Below are 22,434 nucleotides of genomic sequence, written 5' to 3'. Positions count from 1 at the left end.
TTGAAGATTTGCTCAGTGACTCGTGCGCGTGACCGACGCGTCCGTGTGACTTGCGAAAAAGGCCATCGACGCGTATGCGTGACTGACGCGTACGCGTGACATGCGCCACGTGCAGAAAACGCAGAAAACACTATGGGGTGATTTCTGGGCCCCATTTTAGCACCCAAGTTAGGTGCGGATCTAGTGAAGCCAAGTGGTCCCCATGTTACGAGACGCGGAGTAGTTAGTTAATTCTGATTTAAATTCAAATTTGATTTTAAAATAGGAAAAGATATTATCTTAATTTTAGATATTAGATTTTAAATTAATTAGGATTAGTTATAAAAAGGGGAGACTTCTCTTCTATTAGGGGGATTCCATTAGGGGGATTCCATTAGGGAATCCTATACAAATTTACATTCCACATTCCATGAGCAACTAATCCTCCATTGTTAAGGTTAGGAGCTTTTGTCTATTTGTATGGATTGATTCATTTGATCTTTCTAATTTAATTCATGTTTTGATTTATATTTCAATAATTGTTTTCGTTCTTTATTTTATGAATTTGGGTGGAACAGAAGTATGACCCTCTTTCTATTTGAGTTCTTGTAAAACTTGGAAAAGCTCTTTACTCAAACAACAGCTTGAAAACATATTATTCTGAATTTCTAATTATTTGTATTTAACGGGATACGTGACATATAATCCCTTTATTTTTGGATAATTAGGATTCTTGTGGCATATAAACTAGAATTTGATCATCACCTTCTAATTGGAATTAATTGACCAAAGAAATTGGCAGTTAATGAATTTTAGAAGAGACTAGGAAGGTCTAAGAAATTAGGGTCTAGTCACATATAGTTTGCCATGAATTGAATGTTACATGATTAAAATAGTTAGTAAGAAAAATCAATTCGAAAAAATAGATAACTCTGAAGCCTTAACTGTTTTCTCAATATTTTATTCCCAACTTATTTATTTTTCCTTTTGATATTCTGAGTTCGAACTTAAACCTTTTGAATATCTCAAAACCCTTTTCTGCTTGCCTAACTAAGCCAATCAATCAATCATAGTTGCTTGATCCATCAATCCTCGTGGGATCGACCCTTACTCACGTAAGGTATTACTTGGTACGGCTCGGTGCACTTGCTGGTTAATTTGTGGGTTATAAAATACCGCACCCCCAACTAGGAAGGGCAACGTCCTAATCCTCCCGACTAGCCCCTGAGCCTGACCCGGATAGCAGATGTGGTCGAGAAGGTGGAGGAAGGGGTGGAGGAGTCGGCAAGTCACCATGATCCTCAGGGATGTCACCGGGCTCCCCCTGTCGGTGATACTCTGCCTCTTCCTCGAACTCTACATCCAAGAGCTCTCTACAGGGCCTAACCCTATCCCTGCAGCATCTCTGTAATCTCTAACACCTCTCTCTCGCCTGGTGGGCCTCCTGGTGTCCGGTCGAACCTCTCTGGCCCGCCTACGACGGTCAAGGATGTCCTGGGAAAGGTCTAGGACGTCCCTTGACTGGCTGGCAGAAGGTTGTACGTCTCCTGGTAAACCCAACAGCCTGGGTTCATCAACCATGTCCTGCGCCGACAAGTGTCTGACATGGCAAGCCAGTTTATACCAATCCTAATACTCCCGCGTCGGCTGATGGCCAAAGCACGGCTGAATGGATATGCGGTGTCCCTTCTCAAACCGAGTCGTCCAACAATCGTACCACTCACAAAGCTTGGTAGGCCACTAGACATCCTCACCGCGGCCCGTCGTAGTCAGGAACTTGTCGACATTGATCGGGTCCCTAGGCATTGGCTATTCGCCATTGCACTGGTGCTTCACACGATTGGGATTGTAGAATTCCACTATATTGAGACAAATGAAGGAGACAACAGACATCCTTGTCACCAATCTATCTCCTCCTTCAGCCATAGCGGGGAGATATCCTGCAGTGTAGCATCGTTGTTTTGCATCCATGTATGAAAGAAGTGTCAGTGATAGTTGCTATAAAAGTTTGGCTAATCTATGCAACTTAAGCAAATAAAAGGGTACATGGCTTACCTCATCCCAGAGTAATTGATCCAACTCCCGACGCCATCGCGAGACCCTCTACTCGTGCTAGTCCCTGCTTTGTTGCGTCATGCTGATCAACCTGTGGACATTTGCAAGATTAACCACCATTCAGTCAATCTGTCTTAATATGGTTATGCAAAAAACGAAGAATAGTAAAACCAAACTAACCAGTTACCTCGCAGCCATAGGGTACATGTAAATCTATTGCTTAGGTGGACACCACTTAGGAAACCTCTGGTATATCCAAGATACCATCAGAGGAGTGCAACAGGTGATGTTTGTGGTGGAGTGGTGGGCCGCAGAGCATAAAGATGGTACGCCCATGCTAGCACCGGAGATCCCCAAGATAAAGATCGGCACCTCTGAAAGTCGTCCAATAGTGGGAGCTATCAGAGATGAACTTGATTATTGGACTTATCAGTCATTAAGTAACCCCCGATCATCAGTATCGGGTGGCATCTGTCAGACACGTTCCCGAAGCCATGTTAGCTTCAGAGAGAAAGACTCCTTCCTTTGCGCTCCCTGCTACTAGACTACAGGAGGCATAACACCGAGTAGCTTCTCAACTAACCCCCAGGCTCCGGTCCCATACCATGTGTGAAAGTCATGAAAGCAACCACCCACAAACTCTCTATTAGCGCGCAGCCCGAGGTAGTATGCGACGTCCTGTAAGGTGATCGTGCACTGACCCCACGACAGGTAGAATATGTGGGTCTCTGAGCACCAACGCTCAACAAATGTCATGATCAATGAGTTATCGAACACAAAATTCCTGAGTGGCAACGCGTCACTGAACCTGGCCTCCCTCAGGTACGGGACAATAGCGTCCGGTGATGGGAGTGCGTGACTCACTCTTCTCGAAAAAAGTAGGCGAGGCTTCTGGTAAACAATAAAAATACCGATTCAAGAATTAATTTGACTTATAAATAAACTATTTAAGCAAATAATTTCAAACATTTAAATTATAAATTTATTACATAAAAAATTTTACTTGAATAATGAAAAAATTTAGTAAAATAATTAACGTAAACGTTTGTATAATATAATGCAAATGAAAATGTTTGGTAAGATAACTAATAACTATACTAATAAATGTCTATTTTATTTAATTTAAATAAAATTATTTAGTTAAATAATGAATAACAAAATTCATTCCGCATCTCCTCTATATGGTAGATTAAGTGAAAACATTTACATGAATAACCAACAAGTACACCATCAACTTGATAACTTAGTTTAAGTAATAAGAAAATTTAATAAAAAATAATTTACTTAAATATTTAGTAAATATAAACATAAATATTTTGCTACTTAATTAGGTTTATTACAAATTGTTAATAACCTTAATTAATAACTAAATTAATAAACATATGCTTAATAATAACTTATATTAAAGAAAAACAAACCTAAACAAATATTTAACTAACATCCATTTTAAAATATGCCTAACTTTATACCCTAGCATTTAAACCACTCATAACTATATATTCATTTACCTAACATATACTGATACCACCTCTATAAAAGTACTGTAAGTATGGCAATACATCTATGGTTTAACATAAGTATAAAATGAAAAACATGATTATCAGTCTATTAATGTCTCCATCGTGATTATCAGCGCGTGCTATATTCTTCAAGTAATTTGAAAATATGATTAAAAAAGGATAAAAATGAAAGAAAATGTCAAAAAGAAAAGTCAAAGGTGTGACTGAAAGGACTGTGTATACGAGATACATATATATAGACATCTGTTTCTTTTATCTCGTTTACAGTGTAAACAAAATAAGATAACACGTATCTCGTTTACACTGTAAACGAGATAAGAGCATTACACAACACGTGTATAAACGTGATACGACTATGTCGTCTTATGCCTTATCTTGTTTACCGTGTAAACGAGATAAAAAAAGCAATGCATTTTAGTAAAAACGCTCCAAATTATTTATTTCGATAATTAAAATATTTATTTTATTTAAAAAAATCCACCAAAAAGCCTATGAATCTTTGTTTAATCTTTAATGTTTTAAAAGAGAAAAAAATGTCCAAGAAAATAAGAATCATAACCTAAATAATTATGAGGATACGTTAAACAACAAAACAGGGAAGCCTATAATTGTAGGAGAAATAATTGTACGAAATTGCCCTGCTTCCATGTGAGCTCCTCATGCCTTGGGCCTTCGAGGATAGTGCGATACTTTTGCGACGCACATCACGTGCCTTTAATAACTTATTCACATAACCTGCCCTTCCAGCCACCCTTTCTTTGGTCTTATATATAATTGTGCATGTTAGATTGTTAGCAAAATGACATGTGCTCATTTTTAAAGTCTTTGGATAAAAATATCATTTTATGACGGGTCGTGGGACAAAAAACAGAAGAGTAAAAAGAAATGGCTACAAGATAAATCTTCATTATTTTATTTTATTCAATTAATCCAACTTCTCTTTTCTAACAAATTACCTATACATAAAAATAATACATCTCAAATAACTGATTTAAATTTGTAATTAGAAATAAATTTCTTTTTAAAATGAGAGAAAACCACTAAACCTCTTCTCTAAAACGATCATGATCTGTATGATAAAATCATTTACAAGTCACACAAATTATGAATAATGTTCAAATAATAGTTTTGAGAGTATAAAAGATTATACTTTTTTTATTGATAAATAATAATAATTATATATAATAACTAAACAATCTTCAGGTCGATAGTAATATATGTTTAAAATAGAATAAATAATCTCTATCAATATTAAATCAAATCAACTAAATTTAATTTATATGTATATACTTTAAAAATAATAAATTAAATCAACTAGATTTAATTTATTATTAATATAGTATATATAATAAATTAAATTAAATTTATTCAATTTGTATTAAAAATTATAAATTAAATTTAATTGATTCAATTTACATAAAATCAACATGTATATAAATTATTTTATTTTAGAACATTTGTATAATATTAATTCTTATTTAATTTGTTTATATAATTTATTTCAATTATTTTTAATATATATTTTATATTTTAAATATATTTTATATAAATATTTAAATTTTAATATATACGTAACATAATTATTAAAAAAATGATAAAATTATACAAGTTAACATAGTAATTATTATAGATTATAACATAATAGTGAAACCAACAACTTTTCTCTCATCTTCCCCCCCTTTTTTTTATTATTCACTCCACCAAACCTCACCTACCTCTCTTTGGCACACGCATAAAAAACCCACTATAAAACTTCATTTTTGCACACACACTGCTCTCTCGCTCGGACTTGCTCCTTCATTTTTCAATTCCACCCGAAAAGGAGAGTGATCGATCCATCGAGTGAGTGAGTGTCTTTGTGTTTTCATTAATCATTATGGCACTTTCAAGTGTAACAACTTTCTCAACTTCGTTGTCGCATGAGACAACTCAACACTCTCTCTCATCTCACCAACCCTCTTCCAAAATCAAAACCGTTGTTGCCACCAACCATCACCACCAACCAAGACGGATCTTGGCCGTCCACGCAGCCGACGCTCCCAAAGGCGCTGCCACCACTTCCGCCGCCGTGACAACCACGAAGAGCGGATCGAAGTGGAATGTGGACAGCTGGAAGTCAAAAAAGGCGCTTCAGCTGCCGGAATACCCGGACAAGAATGAGCTGGAGACGGTGCTGAAGACGATAGAGTCGTTCCCGCCGATCGTGTTCGCGGGGGAGGCTCGGAGGCTGGAGGAGAGGCTGGCGGAGGCGGCGATGGGGAAGGCGTTCTTGCTGCAAGGCGGTGACTGCGCGGAGAGCTTCAAGGAGTTCAGCGCAAACAATATAAGGGATACTTTTAGAGTGCTTCTTCAGATGGGTGCTGTTCTCATGTTTGGTGGACAAATGCCTGTTGTTAAGGTTTTCTTCTTCTTTTTTTTTTTCCTCCCTTATTCTCTTTTTAGTATTTTTCTTTTACAATTATGATATATCTACACTAAAATTAACTATTAAATGCAGTTACAATATAAAATACATATTAAATATAAATACATATTAAAAATAAATTAAATCACACGTATATTTTTGTGATTGATTTTGGTATACAAATAATATTTTTATTTTTTTTAACAAAAATAAATAAAAGAATTAAGGAAGAAAATCAAGGTCCAACACACTATTTATTATTTAAAAACTAAAATTTAATAAATTTATGTAAAATTTATACTTAAAAATTAAAAAGCGTTAAATAATAATTTAATTAAATATATTAAATTATTTGACAAGTTTTAAGTACCAAATATAGGTTTTCATAAAAAATAAAGATTTTGATACCGGTTAGCAAAATTTTTATTTGGGATGTTCATTTATTCTTTCATTTGAAAACATAATTCTGACACGTTTTATTAGCATTTTTGCACTATTTTGACATGAAAAAGAAAATACGAATTTCGGTCATTAACTTGATATGAATCTAGGATACATTGAATGAATCTGGCTGCAGAGACAGTACATAGAGCGAGGAGAGCAGCAGCCAATAATTTACTTTTTTTGGTATTAAATTTATATCATTAAAGCATACCAAAAATATATATTATTAAAATTAAATATTTAGATTTTTTGTACATAATATTTATATAATTATTATGTAACTTATATGGTTAATTTAAAGTAGTATATGTAACCAAATGAAACTTAAGTAGCATATTTCAAGTATATTCTCATTTATTTTATTCGGTTTACAAAAAGATTGAAGCAATAATTCCATTATAATATGCCATCTTTCATCAAAATCAGATAGTCATTGTGTTTTTCAATTTTAGAAAAAGGAAATTAATTTTTAGACATATTATAATATGATTGGTATAAGCAGATTCGTGTATATCAATGTGGGACCAACCTTTTCTTTTTGATTTTGGCTTTCTAGTGTTTCTTTGTGTGTTCTGTTATTTGATGTTGAAATAATGAGATTAATTCTACGTTAATCATTATAAAATAATGAATTATGTTAATGAAAAAAAATCGTATAATGATTGTTAATTATCATGTATAGTACCCCAATCACTACATAATGATAATTGATTGTCACATATAATTGATAGAAAAGTAAATTTCATGGAAATTAAACTCATTTAAGCAAAATTTATTCCGGTGAAATTTCAAGTTTTTGTATTGTTAACGATTGTTTAAGGTGGGAAGAATGGCGGGTCAATTTGCGAAACCAAGGTCAGACCCATTTGAAGAAGTGAATGGAGTGAAGCTGCCAAGTTACAAGGGTGACAACATCAATGGTGATGCCTTTGATGAGAAATCAAGAATCCCAGACCCTCACCGGATGGTAAGGGCTTATTGCCAATCGGCGGCAACACTGAACCTTCTCCGGTCCTTCGCTACCGGAGGCTACGCTGCAATGCAGAGGATCAATGAGTGGAATCTTGATTTTGCACAGAACAGTGAGCAGGGAGACAGGTAATTACTAATTAATTAAGCTATGCAATGTTGGAATAACCTATATGCTTTGGAACTCATTCGGTTTTTTTTATATCAGATGTCATAATTTGTCCTTAGAGCAATGTTAATTGGTATGCAGCAATAACTATGTTATGTATATACCAAAAATCAGTGATCTTATATACTAAGAGTATATTGTTGATGGTGGAACAGGTACCATGAGCTGGCGAACCGGGTGGACGAGGCCTTAGGTTTCATGGCGGCCGCAGGGCTGACCCTAGACGACCCTCAGGTGACATCTACTGAATTCTGGACATCACATGAGTGTCTATTATTGCCTTATGAACAATCATTGACAAGGTTGGATTCAACTTCTGGATTATACTATGATTGCTCTGCTCACTTGCTCTGGGTTGGTGAGCGTACTCGCCAACTTGATGGTGCTCATGTTGAGTTCCTTAGAGGAATTGCTAACCCTCTTGGCATCAAGGTAACACGCCTTCCCTTCTATTATTTCTTATTGGGTATTATGGGATGTCTTAATTAACTATGTCATATTCATATATTTTCAGGTGAGCAACAAAATGGATCCAAATGAGCTGGTGAACCTCATTGAAATCTTGAACCCCAATAACAAGGCAGGAAGGATAACAATAATAGTGAGAATGGGTGCTGAGAATTTGAGAGTCAAGCTTCCTCATTTGATTAGAGCTGTCCGTAGGTCTGGTCAAATAGTCACATGGGTTTCTGATCCCTGCCATGGCAACACCATTAAGGCACCCTGTGGCCTCAAAACAAGACCCTTTGATGCAATTTTGGTAAGTTCTCTCATTAATCTCGCTCTACTTCATTAATAGCAATTTTATTTTATATATATTATCATTCATTTTCGGCAATAGTACTAAATGATAGATAAATTTGTTTATACAGTATTCTAGGCAACTGTGCCTATAATGTTAGATTCTATATACAGAAATGTAGGGTATCAGAATTTATTAATTTTGACTAGTTATTAATTCAATGTTTTTAGTTTAGTTGTTTTAGTGATAATCCAATAATATATTTTATTTTATATTTTTAAACATTAATAATTAATTAATAATAAAAAATAATAAATTCTAATAATCCGCTTACATTTTTTATTTACATAATACAAGAATATTGAGCGTCATATATCCTAAAATTTATGAGAAATTAATTTATGTATTTTCAAATAAAAGGAGCCTTATATATTATCATATTGTCTAAATTTAACATATGTCTATATAAGTTATCCTTTTTTCCCCTTGCAAATTACAAAAAAATTATTAAGGACAATAAAATAATATAAATTATTTACTTATTTGGAAATGGATATTGTCCATCCTCTTTTAATAATATGACTCTTTTTCATATATTTATTTATATAAAAACACAAAAAAAAATTGTGAAATGATGACATTATTAAACATAGGAGTACCAATATTATTGCCTCCCATAAATATAGCATCTTGTTATATACTTCTTTTTAATCCAATTATTTATTGTAATTATGTATGAATCTGCTCATGTTTATATGTTAATATGTTTTGTAGAATGAGGTGAGAGCATTCTTTGATGTTCATGAACAAGAAGGTAGCCATGCTGGAGGCATCCATGTAGAGATGACCGGACAGAATGTGACAGAGTGCATCGGAGGATCCAACACGGTGACGTTCGACGATCTGAGCTCGCGGTACCACACGCATTGCGATCCGCGGCTCAATGCATCCCAGTCTCTTGAGCTTGCCTTCATAGTTGCAGACAGGCTAAGGAAGAAGAGGATTGGAACCAATGGTTTCCTCTCCAACAAGGCCAATTAATAATTAGTCTTTTATATATTATTTGCTCCTATAATAAGTACTTTCTGTTTGTTTGATTTTTTTTTCTTTTTCTTTCTTCTAAGAGGTTATATTTACAAATTAAAAGCCTCTAAGATATAGTAGCAATAATGTTTCGGTTAATGCTTGTCATTTACCGAAACAACCTAAGCTTTTCATGTGGTTTTTGAAGATATATATGATTTTGTGCATTATTGGAATACATAGAGGAACAATCCATTATTTCTAAGTACGAATGTTCTGAACGTTGATAAATTTTTTTATGAAAAAACAAAATTAACGTTATATCTGATAAAAATAAATTTCAATTGATAAAAATAAATTTATTCACATTAAATTGCTGATATGACAATTAACTCGCTAACATGGCAGTTAAGTGGTTACATGTTACGAAAGGAATAATCCAGTATTTGGAATTTTCATAAAGAAAAGTAAAATCTCAGTCCAATTCCAACTATTATTTAAAATAACAATTCGTCCCTTATCAATTGAAAAATGACAATACGACCTTTAATCACTAATTTTTTTATACTTTTTGGCCCCTTTGTTAAACTCTCCATTTAGAGTTAACGGAACTTATGTACATGTAATGTTAATTAATTACGTGTCAAAGAACCATTTTAAAGGACAAAATGTATGTTCCTTGTCATGTTAGCAATACGTTATGGTAAAGTAGGACAAATAAATTCCTGTAAACTTTTTTATGAGACACTTAAACTCTCAACTAGTTATAAACATAGACACATAAATTCATAATAAACTATAAAGTAGGATAAGTGTCCCTAAATTTTAACAAGTCACTTACCTACTAATACACTAGTTGTTGACATTGGTTGCTAGTGGCCTTAGTTTCTTGCTGTTTTTTCTTAAGTTACAGGAATTTTGTTTGATGATGTGTGCAACAAAGATTTAGTATCAAATGGTGTTACTTTTATCACTTTGATTAATGAGCAATGCAAATATGAAAAAATAACTTGGTCTTGAAGAATTTTTAAGTAATGATCAATCAGGGCACTAGGCCGGACTTAATCGCGTACAATACGCTGATCAATGCACTATAAGAAAGTTGCCGGATACCGTCAGATTTACTAAAAAAATTGCCAGTAACCTGTTTACCGTCGAATTTAGCGGCGAAATGAATCCGATGATATAAAACCTCGCTGGTAACGATTTATCGGTAGATTTTTCGTCCACCGCTAATTAGCGGTGAATTTAGCGGTGGATATAAACTTTTAATTGGCGAAATTCTGGAGCTTGTTACCGTCAGATTTTTCTCCCGATAAATCTGACAGTTGTAAACCCCAGAAAAGTTAATAAATAATTAACCAATAAATTAATTATTATTAAAAAAATTAGAAAATTAAATTTTATAGTTTAAGGAAGTAGAAATATTAAAAATATGAATTTTGACACTAATTTCAAAGATTTTAGCCCAAAATTGGGCTAACGGGCCAAACCGATTAGACCGGGTCCAAAGCCCAACCTATAAAACACCCATACAAAGCTTTCTTCTTCATTTCACCCATGGAATGCACTGAAGAAGAGAGAAAATCCTGTTAAAACCCTAATCTCACCTACAAAAATCCAATCGTCCATAATTTTCAATTTAGAACTCCAATTGACAAGCCGTCAGTGACCATGTGTTCGTCTCGAAATTTTCTTCAATTCTATCTGAAAAAAGTGGTAAGAAACTTGCATTTCTCACCCAGTTCTTTTTCTCCTCAATTTCGTGGGTTTTGAGTTTGAGTATTGAGGAATTGAATTATTTTAATAGTTTAGGTGAACTCTAGCAGCGGATAATCACTGGGTTTTGTCCAATTGATCTGTGGATAAAATAAGAAACTGTTAAACCCTTGTGAATCATTGAATTAGTAAACTCTATGATGATTATAGTGATATTGTGTGAATTAGATTGTGTTCTTGTTGATTTAGAGTTCAATTGGACGGTTTGGAACAAAATCTGAGTGATTAAGTTTGAAAATTAACGTTTGAAAGCTTGGAGCTTGTGAAAGGAAAGATTTTTTGAGAAGTTTTGAGCTTAAGGAGGAATCGGCCAAGGTATGATTTCAATTTTTTGTAGTTAATATTTAATGTCACGTGAAAACTTAGGTTAAAAGACCTTAACATATGAATGAACTGAATAAATTTTGTAAATGATTTGCTATTGGAGTTGGTTAGTTTTTGAAAAAAATTTAATATTGGAATTGGTTTGATTTTGAAATAATTTGATACTGTATATGATTTGAATGACCGAGAGGTGTTTGGTTTGGTGGTTGGGTCCCTTGAGGGGCGGCAAAAGTCCGAGTTTTAGAGAAGATGTTGCCGAAATTTTTATGAAAATCGGAGGCTTCATTTGAAGCGGTTATTTAGAAAGATTTGGGTTTAAGGATTCTATGATTTGATTTTGTGTTATTAAGAAAAAATTACATCTTAAGTTTGATTTATTTAGAAAAGAATGAATTAAGTTTTGAGTATGAATTTTTTATGAATGATGATGACATTGAGACTAATTATTGACCCTCTGTCATAAGATGTGACCCTCTAGAAGGACCTAAGTGGCAAGGAGTGACAGCCAGGAATCCTACACAAAGAACAAGGGAAAGAAGATCACACCAAGGAGCCGGCATTTCAAATTGAAATGTTATGTTTCCTTACATTTTCAGAACCAGCACAATGACCAAGGGAATGACAACCACCAAAGACTTGGCGAGGAAAAACAGGCGAGTACTCAACTGAATAATTTAAAGTACCCAAGATGCAAAAGGTATCATCAAGACAAGTCGTGCAGGACCGGGCTAGGCGTATGTTACAAATGCAGGGAACCAGAGCATATGTCTTGGAATTGTCCACACAGGAAAGGTTGAGATGCAGCTAAATCTGATTCTCAGACCTGAGATAATTATGAACTAGTAGCTGAATTTTTAAATGCCTTGCATAATATTGGTATGTAGCATTCATTCATAATGCATGACTAAATTGTGAGAATCGTGATTTCCAAATGAATGATCAACCGATAACTTCCAGTTATTGAGACAGAGCGATATTTGGTTAACATAGCTGAATGGCTAGGTTATTGGAGGATAATAATCAGAGTGACGCAGCAGAAGTGGATTGAACTATTTTGAGCATTCAATTTGAGTTATATCTAAGGAATCGGAAGTGTTAAAAGTTGCGCGGGATTATTATTTGAAATTCAGTGACGGTGAACGGTGAGCAACAAGCATGACACGAATTTAACCTTTAGCTGCTAATTGGTTAGATGGCGAGAGAAAGTGAGTTTGCGATAGACTTAATGCTGGGAGCTGGACCAATTTTTATTGCATCGTATAAGATGACATCATTAGAATCGGTAGAACTTAGGATCTAATTGAAGGAAGTACTGGAAGAGAAATTTTTCCAACAAAGTGTTTCTTTGTGGGGAGCGCCAATTATGTCGGTAAAGAAGAAAGACAACAGTCGGAAGCTTCAGGCAAGAAAGAGAGTATGCCGATGCATCTTTGCGAGTTGATCTAGCCTTTCTTTTACAACTTACATTGGAATTCTATCTTGAATTTCATCTTGAAAAATGAATTGATTATCTTCCCAACTCTATTCCTTAATTGCATGAATCTTGTCTCTTCTGAGATGAGCCTGAACTTATCTTGGTGTAATCATGTAATCCTTGAATCTTAATAACTTGCTGTAAATGGAGTTGCTCTCCTTCGCGAACTGTATTCTTCTAAAATCCACTGAGATTTACCTGATTCGCTATGCCTTGTTCTCTCTATCAAGTTCTTAATTTAAATTTCTTTTTAAAATGTACCTTAGTTCCTCTTCTTGTGCATTTTGTTATTTCTGTACAACTCTGTTTGACCGCATACAAGACTTTCTTCTGATCTCTTGTGAACACTGTTTGTGTTGCTCGTTCGTCTCTTTGAACCTAACATCTTTTCAAAAATAAACTCGAGCTGAAATTTGCATCGCGTACAACTCCTAGATGCAACCATTAAGACGTTAGTTCCGAAGCAAGTTTTGTGAATGTGGAAGACGGGACTTGTAAGTATGTGGCATCAAGAGGAGTTTTGGAGTTTTAGTTCTTATCAATCATATTTCCTGTGATTAAGTTGACTCAAAGAATGAACCATTTGTATGGATGCCCGACCATGAAGAGAGTTTTCAAACTCGGAAGGAGAGATTGATTATAGCACCAACAATAGTGTTACCTGAACCTAATGAACAATTTGAGGGTTACTGCGATGCATCATTAAAGGGCTTAGAGTGCATGCTGATGCAACATTGTAATAAGGTGATGGACGCCCTGAGCAGGAAGTCTTTAAATGTTGCTTAGATGCAGATTCAGGAGGAAGAATTGTTTAAGTGAATTTAGAGTCTTAAATTGGGTGTTGAGAGAGTGATTGGAAGTGTTGGACTGAATTAATAGTAATTATAAACAATGATGAGGCTGAAGTTTAGAGGACGCAACGAGATAGTAAGAAGCTACCAATGATGTTGAAGTCTGTTGAACAAGGAAATCAAGAAGAAGATCGAGGGAGACAAAGAAGGAGTTGGAGGTACAACAGAATGATTTGCATGCCAAATGTTGTAAGTGAAGGTGTAAACTGTGGCCTGAAGTTCTCAAAAGAAGATTTTCGAATTCATCCTGAAGTTACTAAGATGCACCACGAATTAAAGCAGACATTTTAGTGACCTGAGGCGGAAGGTGGCGCGTCATCACTTGCGACCAAGTGCCTGACGTGTCAGAAGATGAAGATAGGGCATTGGAGACGGTACATTAAGAAGATAGGAAGGTTGCACAAGGTGTTAATCACTTCTATGTTAGTATGAACCCAGAGAATCAAGTGTCTTAGGTCTCGAAACGTAGCCGAGACAACAGAAAAGAGATCAAGCAAATTCGAGTTAAGATTCTCATTACGAAAAGCAGATAGAAGAGTTGCGGACCTGAAGAGGAAACCTTTCAAATTTTAAGAAGGAAGTCCTGTATTCATAAAGGTTACTTTAACAAACTAGAACCGATAAGTAGTCAAGACTGAAGCTGAAGTATAATGGGACCTGAGTTAGTGGCAAAAAATGGACCGTTTCAAATTTAGAAGAAGATTGGGCCGGTGGTGTATCAGGTAACTCTACCTCCTCATCTTTCAAATCGGTACACGTATTTCACGCCTAGCAATTTCAAAAGTATGCTTCTGATGCCAATCACGTTTTAGAACCTGAACCAGTATAACTGAGAGAGGATCTAACGCGATAAGTAACTCTGGTTAGAATTGATAATACCAATGTTAAGCGGCTATGTGAAAAAGGAGTTTCGTTAGTAAAGATTGCTTGGAGTCAAGCTGGAATTGAGGAATACACCTGGGAACTTAAGTCAAAAATGAGAGAAGACTACCCTTACTTATTTTCAGGTAATTAAATTTGAATTTTGGGGACAAAATTCTTAATTAGGTAGGTAGGATGTAAACCCCAGAAAAATTAATAAATAATTAGTCAATAAATTAATTATTATTCAGAAAATTAGAAAATTAAATTTTATAGTTTAGAAAAGTAGAAATATTAAAAATACAAATTTTGATACTAATTTTAAATATTTTGCCCCAAAATTAGGCCAACGGATCGAACTGGTTAGACTAGGACCAAACTGAACCCAAGACCAACCTATAAAACACCCATACGAAACTTTCTTCTTCATTTTACCCATGGAATACGCTGACGAAGAGAGAAAATCCCGTTAAAACCCTAACCTCACCTCAAAAAATTCAATCATGCATAACTTTCTATCCGGAGCTCCGATTGACGAGCCGTGAGCGATCATGTATTTGTCTCGAAATTATCTTCATTTCTATCTAAAAAAGAGTGGTAAGAAACTTGCATTTCTCACCCATTTCTTTCTCTCCTCAATTTTGTGGGTTTTGAGTTTGGGTATTGAGAAATTGAATGATTTTGATGGAGGTGAATTCTAGCAGCGGATAAACATTGGGTTTTGTCCAATTAATCCGTGGATAAGATAAGAAATTGATAAATCCTTGTGAATCATTGAATTAGTGAACCCTATGATGATTACATTGATATTGTGTGAATTAGATTATGTTCTTGTCAATTTGGAGTTTTTTTTATGGTTTGGAATGAAATCCAGGTGATTAAGTTTTAAAAATTGACGTTTGGAAGCTTGGAGCTTGTGAAAGGAGAGGTTTTTGAGGAGTTCCAAGCTTAGAGAGGAATCGGCCAAGGTATGATTTTGGTTTCTCATAGTTAATGTTTAATGTCACGTTAAAAACTTAGGCTAGAAGACCTTAAGATAGAAATGAACTGAATGAATTTTGTAAACGGTTTGCTATTAGAGTTGGTTAGTTTTTGAAAATGATTTAATATTGAAATTGGTTTGATTTTGAAATAATTTGATACTGGAAATGATTTGAATGACCGAGAGGTGTTTGGTTAGGTGGTTGGGTCCCTTGAGGGGTGGCAAAAGTCCAAGTTTTAGAGGAGATGCTGCCGAAATTTTTATGAAAATTGGAGACTTCGTTTGAAATGGTTATTTAGAAAGATTTGGGTTTAAAGATTCTATGATTTGATTGAGTTATTAAGAAAACGATTATGTTTTAAGTTTGATTTATTTAAAAAAGGATGAATTGAGTTTTGAGTATGAATTTTTGATGAATGATGAAGACATTAATACTAATTGTTGACCCTCTGTTGCAAGATGTGACCGGACACTTTAACTCTCCAGGTTCCTCCATGGCCATATATATATATATATATATATATATATATATATATATATATATATATATATATGAGAATTTGAGCTTGGGTTGTCTCACCCATGGATAAATTGAGCTTGGGATTTTTCCATGGAATATTATTGAGCTTGGAGTTTGACTCCATAAAATATTATATTTGAGTTTGGAGTTTGACTCTATGGATATTATTTTTGAGCTTGGGGATGCGTGCACAGGGGGACTGTCCAAAGGTTAACTACCAGGATATGTCGGGTTGGCTATATAACTGACAGATGAGACTCATCAGCCATAGGACAGGCATACATCATATGCATTTATTTATTTTGCTTGAGTGTGCATTATTTTGGTTTGCTTAACTATTTAACTCTGCTTATCTGCTACTTGTTCTACTTGCTATAATTGCACCTCTATCTGTGTTTTCCACCTTTTACATTAACTATGCGGGTACCTTTACCATGTTGAGAATCTTGGGTTCTCATTCTATTCATATTTCTTTTATTTTTCAGATGCAGGTCGAGAGACACCTCGTTGAGCGTCTGGAGTTTTCTGTGCAAGCGAAGTTTGTTTTTTTTTTAGATGCTGTATTTTGTATTTATGCTATGTTTATATGTATATAGATTCTCCTTTGTATATATTTTATGTTTGTCCTCCTAGAGATTGACTTGGAGAAACAGGTGTTTATTCTGTAATTTGAGTTATATTTTGGGTTGTATAAATATATATAATTTCATACTCTGGCTAGTCTTAACTTCGCAGGTTAAGTTTGGTGGTTGCTATCTGTATTTTTGGAACTCTGATCTATATATTATATTTTTTAGCCTTCTTTTGATCTTGCCTATCCGTTTTACGCTTATTCGTACGAGTGTAACACGATTTTCTGTTATTTTTGTTTTCGCTTAACTTCTTTTTCAAGACTCTTAGTTACAAATTCTTTTGACTATATTTATATAAGTCTTTTATTTTAGAGGTCGTAATACCTCGCCACCTTTGCTTTACGACTTAAGCGTAAGGCTCTGCGTGATAGGGTGTTACAACGGTAATATATTATTTATTATTAATAATTAAATTAATAGTTACCGGTGGATTTAACCGATAGTAAATCCGACGGTAAATTTAAATTTAAAATTTTTTTAAAAAATTATTTGAAAATTCAATATATAACTTTAAATATTTAAATTTAATAAATTCTAAACTAACAAAATTTAAAGTTTTATAAGTTTCTAATTTTTAGTTAAAAGTTCACAAACAAATTCAATTACAAAAGTTAAACAAAATTAAATCAGAAATCGAAAGAGTAATTATTTACTTAATATTTACAATGAACCAAAAGTAAATAATTTACTTTACATTTAAAAACATAAATTTAAGCATCCAATCTAAGAATATATTGTCAAAATCAATTATACCATATGAACTACAAATCTATAACAAAGGAAGATAACTCATATATACCAAAAACAATTATATTACATCAACTACTTCCAGGTCATGTTATGTTCCTATCACTAAGCATTATTCTTTTAGAAAAATTATCATAACTAGCAATCTAAGATTATACATAAAAAAAAGGAAAAACTACCAAAAGTACCCATGAAGTTTACGAACGCTGACAAAAGTACCCATAAACTAAGGAAATTAATGATGTACCCATGGAAGATGGGGTTTGTATGACAAAAGTATCTAAACCCTAATTTTTTTTGTTAATTTTTTAATAAAATTCCCAAACTACCCTCACTCTCAACCTCAACTTACTTTTTCAACCTTCCATAACCCAACTTGTACCTTTAAAACCTTTGTCATGGAGTCTAAAACTACTCCTATAATAGACCAGGCCAAAATCAATGGTGGTGGTGGTAGAGGATTTCGACCGATTCCTAGCAGATAAATTTAGTATGGTGAGCTCTTTTCCATTTTTTTCGCCAATCCCTTCACACAAAGAAAGCCTTCAAATTAAGAAAAAAAAGGAAAAAACAAATGAAACGATTAAAAACTATTCATTTATGATTCTTTCTCTGATTCTTCATCGGTATTGATTGATTCTTTTGTTAATCTCGACGCTGCAATCCTCTGTTGCGTTATTATTCAAAATTTCCACCATAAAAGGTTCATTTCATCTGTTGTAGGAGTAGTTTTGGATTCCATAGCAAGTTTTAAAGGTGCATGTTGAGTTATGGAAGATTAAAAAAGTGAGTTGAGGTTGAGGGTGGGGATAGTTTGGGAATTTTATTAAAAAAATAAAAAATTAGGATTTGGATACTTTTGTCATACGGAACTCATCTTCCATGGGTACATCATTAATTTCCTTAGTTTATGGGTATTTTTGTCAGCGTTCGTAAACTTTATGGGTACTTTTGGTAGTTTTCCTAAAAAAAAAAAAAACTTGAAATATTTTCAGCAAATTATAAAAAACTCAACAAGACATTACATTATACAATCTAATGATACACAAGAACATGTTTAATATCTATCGCACCAAACATTCAAAATCGTTTCATACATGATTATTATTTTATGAGAGAATGTGCAAATTATTGTTAATTCATTTTCATTCTATCTTAAGAAAATCAAAATTACAATTATAAGTGCATGTGACTTAAATTAGTGACTTACACTAGAGATACCTTCACATTTCATAATAAAAAAGCATTACTCATTTGAACATCAAAACAACAATTATTTATACAATTCTAGTGTCCTTAAAAATTGATTGTGCCAAATAAACAAAAAAAAAAGTCAATTTTCACAACAAAAAATAGCAAAACCTATAGCAACGGTCACAATAACTTCCATTACTTTCTAGGAAGTTGAAATAGGTATATTATCAATCTCAAAATTTAGACAATTTTGAGTACCAACTTAATTAACACATAATAGAATCCAAAACTATGAATTCAAATGGCATATGAAAGGCATAAAGTCTTAAAACGCCACCTCTCAATGAATGCGCTAACCAAAAGCTCATCCAACTTGAACCAATGATTGTTTAGCCTAGCTAAATGGTATAATATGGTCTCCAAATATGATGTAACCCGGTCGTGTAGAGACATATTTTGTTACCTCATAATACTATAAATACACCTAGTAAGTTGTATCAAAAATAAAAAAAGTAAGTACTAGTCAAATTTTAATGAAAATATTAACAACCAAAAATCAACTAAATACATTTTCATAACTTAAAAATTGGGTCATATCATCTAATCTTAAATAAAATATCCAAATACATGGTCAAACATCTCTCTATATTGCTTCAAATTGTATTAATCAAAAGTAATAGACAGTAAAAAGCTTAATATATAACTTTGAAAATCAATTCAAATCGATTAGTCGAACCACAATTAATATTTAAATAATTATATTAAATAATAATATCTCTAGTTAATTAATAATTTATATTAATTATTTAAATCATAATTAATATAAATAATTATATTAAATTATTATTGAATATTATGTATATTGTTATATTAAATTATAATTAATTAAATTTGTTTACATAAAAAATAAATTTAACTTTTACACATTTCAAAATAATTTTTGGTTGGGTTGTTTTTTTATTTATAAAATATAAAAATGATAACCATATTACAAAACTAGTCGTTGCAAAACTAGCTGTTGCAAAATTAGCCGTTGAAAACTAGCCGTTACTATGTTACCGTTATTATTAATAAATTAATATTTTATTATTCTATATATACTAATTACATACACTTCTATTCTCACACATTTTGTTTTACTCTTCTTCATCTTCTTTCAAGTTTACGAAATCAAAGTTCCACTGATATTATATTTTGTTCGAGATAATGGATCCAAACCAACTCAACTCTTTTTTCAATTACTTACAAAACTTTTTTCAAACTCCAAATACCCAAAAATATCAAACTTCAAGCTCTCAAATTCCAAATCAAAACTTCACACTACTAAATATATTTCAAAATCTAAATTCACAAAATGTTCCTAATTTTAATTTTCAAGCTCCTTATAATAATCAATTTTTATATATTCCAACCACATAATCAAAATTTGCAAACACCACATTTCCCATTTTCAACCATATTTAACCCCTCTATAAAAAATGTTACTCCAACATCCTTGCCGTTTCTAACTCAATTCAATGCATCGAGACATGACTCATCTGGTATTGGTGGCTCTTCTAACACATCCCTTCAAACTACGATACAATCTAGTCCAAATTTGTAACATTCAGATTTTACCAACCCTCATGGATTAGATGCTATCGATCTCAATGATGATGACATTGAAAATCGTAGGCAAGATAGTATTCAACACTAACATTGAAAAGAAGATGAGATGTTGATCAGTGCATGGTTGAATGTCTCAATTGATCCTATAGTTGGTACCGACCAAAAGGGCAAAATATTTTGGAGTCAAATTCACAGCTATTGTATACAATTCAACGCTGACATGAAAAAGGGGCAGTTGCATGTAAGAAACGATGGTATAAGATCAATAAGGCAGTTGCACAATTTGCTGGTTGCTACAATTAAGCTAGTCAAACATAAGGAATGGTTCAAACGCTGATGATATAAAGGAATTGGCCTATAAAATTTATTCCACAAATTATGGTAAAAGTTTCACTTTTGAGGGGCATTGGAATATGCTTCATTTGGAGCAAAAATGGAGAAGCCAACTACCTACACAGAGTGGAGGCTCAAAGAGAATCAAGATTAATGCAACTAGAGCATACTCATCATCATCAAATTCAGAAACACCGTTGGCTGACGAAATCGGTGTGGACTCTCCCATTCTCCCACAATGATCAAAGAAGAGCAAGAAAAAAGATAAGAAAAAAGTACAAATGTCTGAAGATCTGAGCAAAAAGAAATCATTGATTATTAAGAAACTATCTCTCATGGAAGATATTAAGAATGTTAGAAAAAAGGAACTAATGGATAAGGAAAAAAAGAGAAGAGGGGAGGGAACATAGAACAAAGATTATGGCAATCAAAGAAAATGAGTTACAAATTCAAGCAGCGATGAAAGAACAAGAATTACAAACTCAGAGGTATAGTAAAGAAATTGAGATAAATGCAAAGGAAAAGGGAAATGGAAATGATGGCTAAGGAAAGGGAAAGAGAAATTGATATGCAAATACTTAATGCTGGCACGTCTACAATGAGTGAAAAACGATGAGCTTTTCATGAGATTGCATGTGAGAAAATAATTAATAAGTGATTTACTTAATGGTTCCTTGCATTCGTAGAGTTAAGTAGTATGTTTTATTTTTATTGCGTATTATCTTATGTGATGTAGTCTATTTTATCCATTTGTGATGTAACTTTTCAAATTAGTCAACATTATTGTGCGGTTATTGTTTATGAAAGTGACCGTTACAAAACTAGCCATTTTAAATTTAGACAAGAAAAAACTAGTCGTTAAGTATCCGTTGCAAAACTAGCCATTGAAAAGTAGCTACTTGTTGTGGACACACTTATAAATATCAACTATCAATGATTCAGCAACTTCATTTCAAATATAGTTTCTTGCCTTAAAAGAATACTAAAAAATACATTTCAAGATATGGCTAGAAATTTTGATGATATGTTTAATGAAGCTTTGTATAGTAAAAAAAGACGGGGAGATAACACGCTAATAGATAATTGGATCAATGAGTGTTTATTCGATAATTCAAAAGAAGAAGATATCAATAAAAGCTCTATCCCAACTCCTCATAGATGGATCAACACAGATCGAGAAGCAGGACATGATCGCATTTTCCAAGATTACTTTGCAGATGAGCCAGTGTATAATGTTGACAATTTTCGACAGAGATTTTGAATGAGAAAACATGTGTTCCTTCAGATAGTGGACGCTCTCTCAAATGTCTATCTGTATTTCCAATAGAGGGTTGATGCAATTAGGAGAAGAGGCTTGTCACCACTCCAAAAATGCACTGCTGCAATATGGATGCTAGCATATGCCATTGCAGTTGATGCTATTGATGATTATGTGTGCATAGGCGAGAGCACTACCATTGAATGCTTGAAAAAATTTGTTGAAGGTGTCATTTCGGTGTTCAAGGATAAATACTTGCAAAAACCAAATTTAAATTTATGTATGGTGCCTGCTCAAAATGGCGGAGGGTCGTGGCTTTCCTGGCATGTTGGGTAGCATTGACTACATGCATTGGCAATGGAAAAATTGTCCAAAGACATGGAAATGTATGTACATGAATGGTTATCGTGGGTTGCAACCATAGTACTTGAGTTTGTAGCATATTCAGACCTTTAGATATGGCATGCGTTCTTTGGAGTTTCTGGTTCAAATAACAATATCAATGTGTTAGATCGTTCACCAATATTTGATGATATTCTAAATGACCGTACTGTGGAGGTAAATTA

At 33.4% G+C, this 22,434-nt stretch overlaps 2 protein-coding genes across 2 annotated transcripts; both read left to right on the top strand.

Moving 5' to 3' along the window:
* Positions 1-5,318: 5,318 nt before the first annotated feature.
* LOC130955456 (phospho-2-dehydro-3-deoxyheptonate aldolase 1, chloroplastic-like) lies at positions 5,319-9,570 on the top strand. The gene is made up of 5 exons (XM_057882304.1): positions 5,319-5,952; positions 7,223-7,500; positions 7,696-7,972; positions 8,055-8,300; positions 9,057-9,570. Exons 1-5 carry the CDS (start codon positions 5,431-5,433, stop codon positions 9,321-9,323), a joined length of 1,590 nt encoding a protein of 529 aa, XP_057738287.1. The 5' UTR covers positions 5,319-5,430; the 3' UTR covers positions 9,324-9,570.
* A 12,043-nt stretch (positions 9,571-21,613) lies between these two features.
* Positions 21,614-22,204, top strand: LOC130956775 (uncharacterized). The gene is made up of 2 exons (XM_057883764.1): positions 21,614-21,837; positions 21,955-22,204. The coding sequence occupies exons 1-2, from the start codon at positions 21,614-21,616 to the stop codon at positions 22,202-22,204; spliced, it is 474 nt and encodes a 157-aa protein (XP_057739747.1).
* The last annotated feature ends 230 nt before the right edge of the window (positions 22,205-22,434 follow it).

This window comes from Arachis stenosperma, chromosome 10 (genome assembly GCF_014773155.1).
Source record: "Arachis stenosperma cultivar V10309 chromosome 10, arast.V10309.gnm1.PFL2, whole genome shotgun sequence".
NCBI lineage: Eukaryota > Viridiplantae > Streptophyta > Magnoliopsida > Fabales > Fabaceae > Arachis > Arachis stenosperma.
The sequence above is the reverse complement of the archived record's forward strand: the minus strand, read 5'-3'. Positions and strand labels throughout refer to the sequence as shown.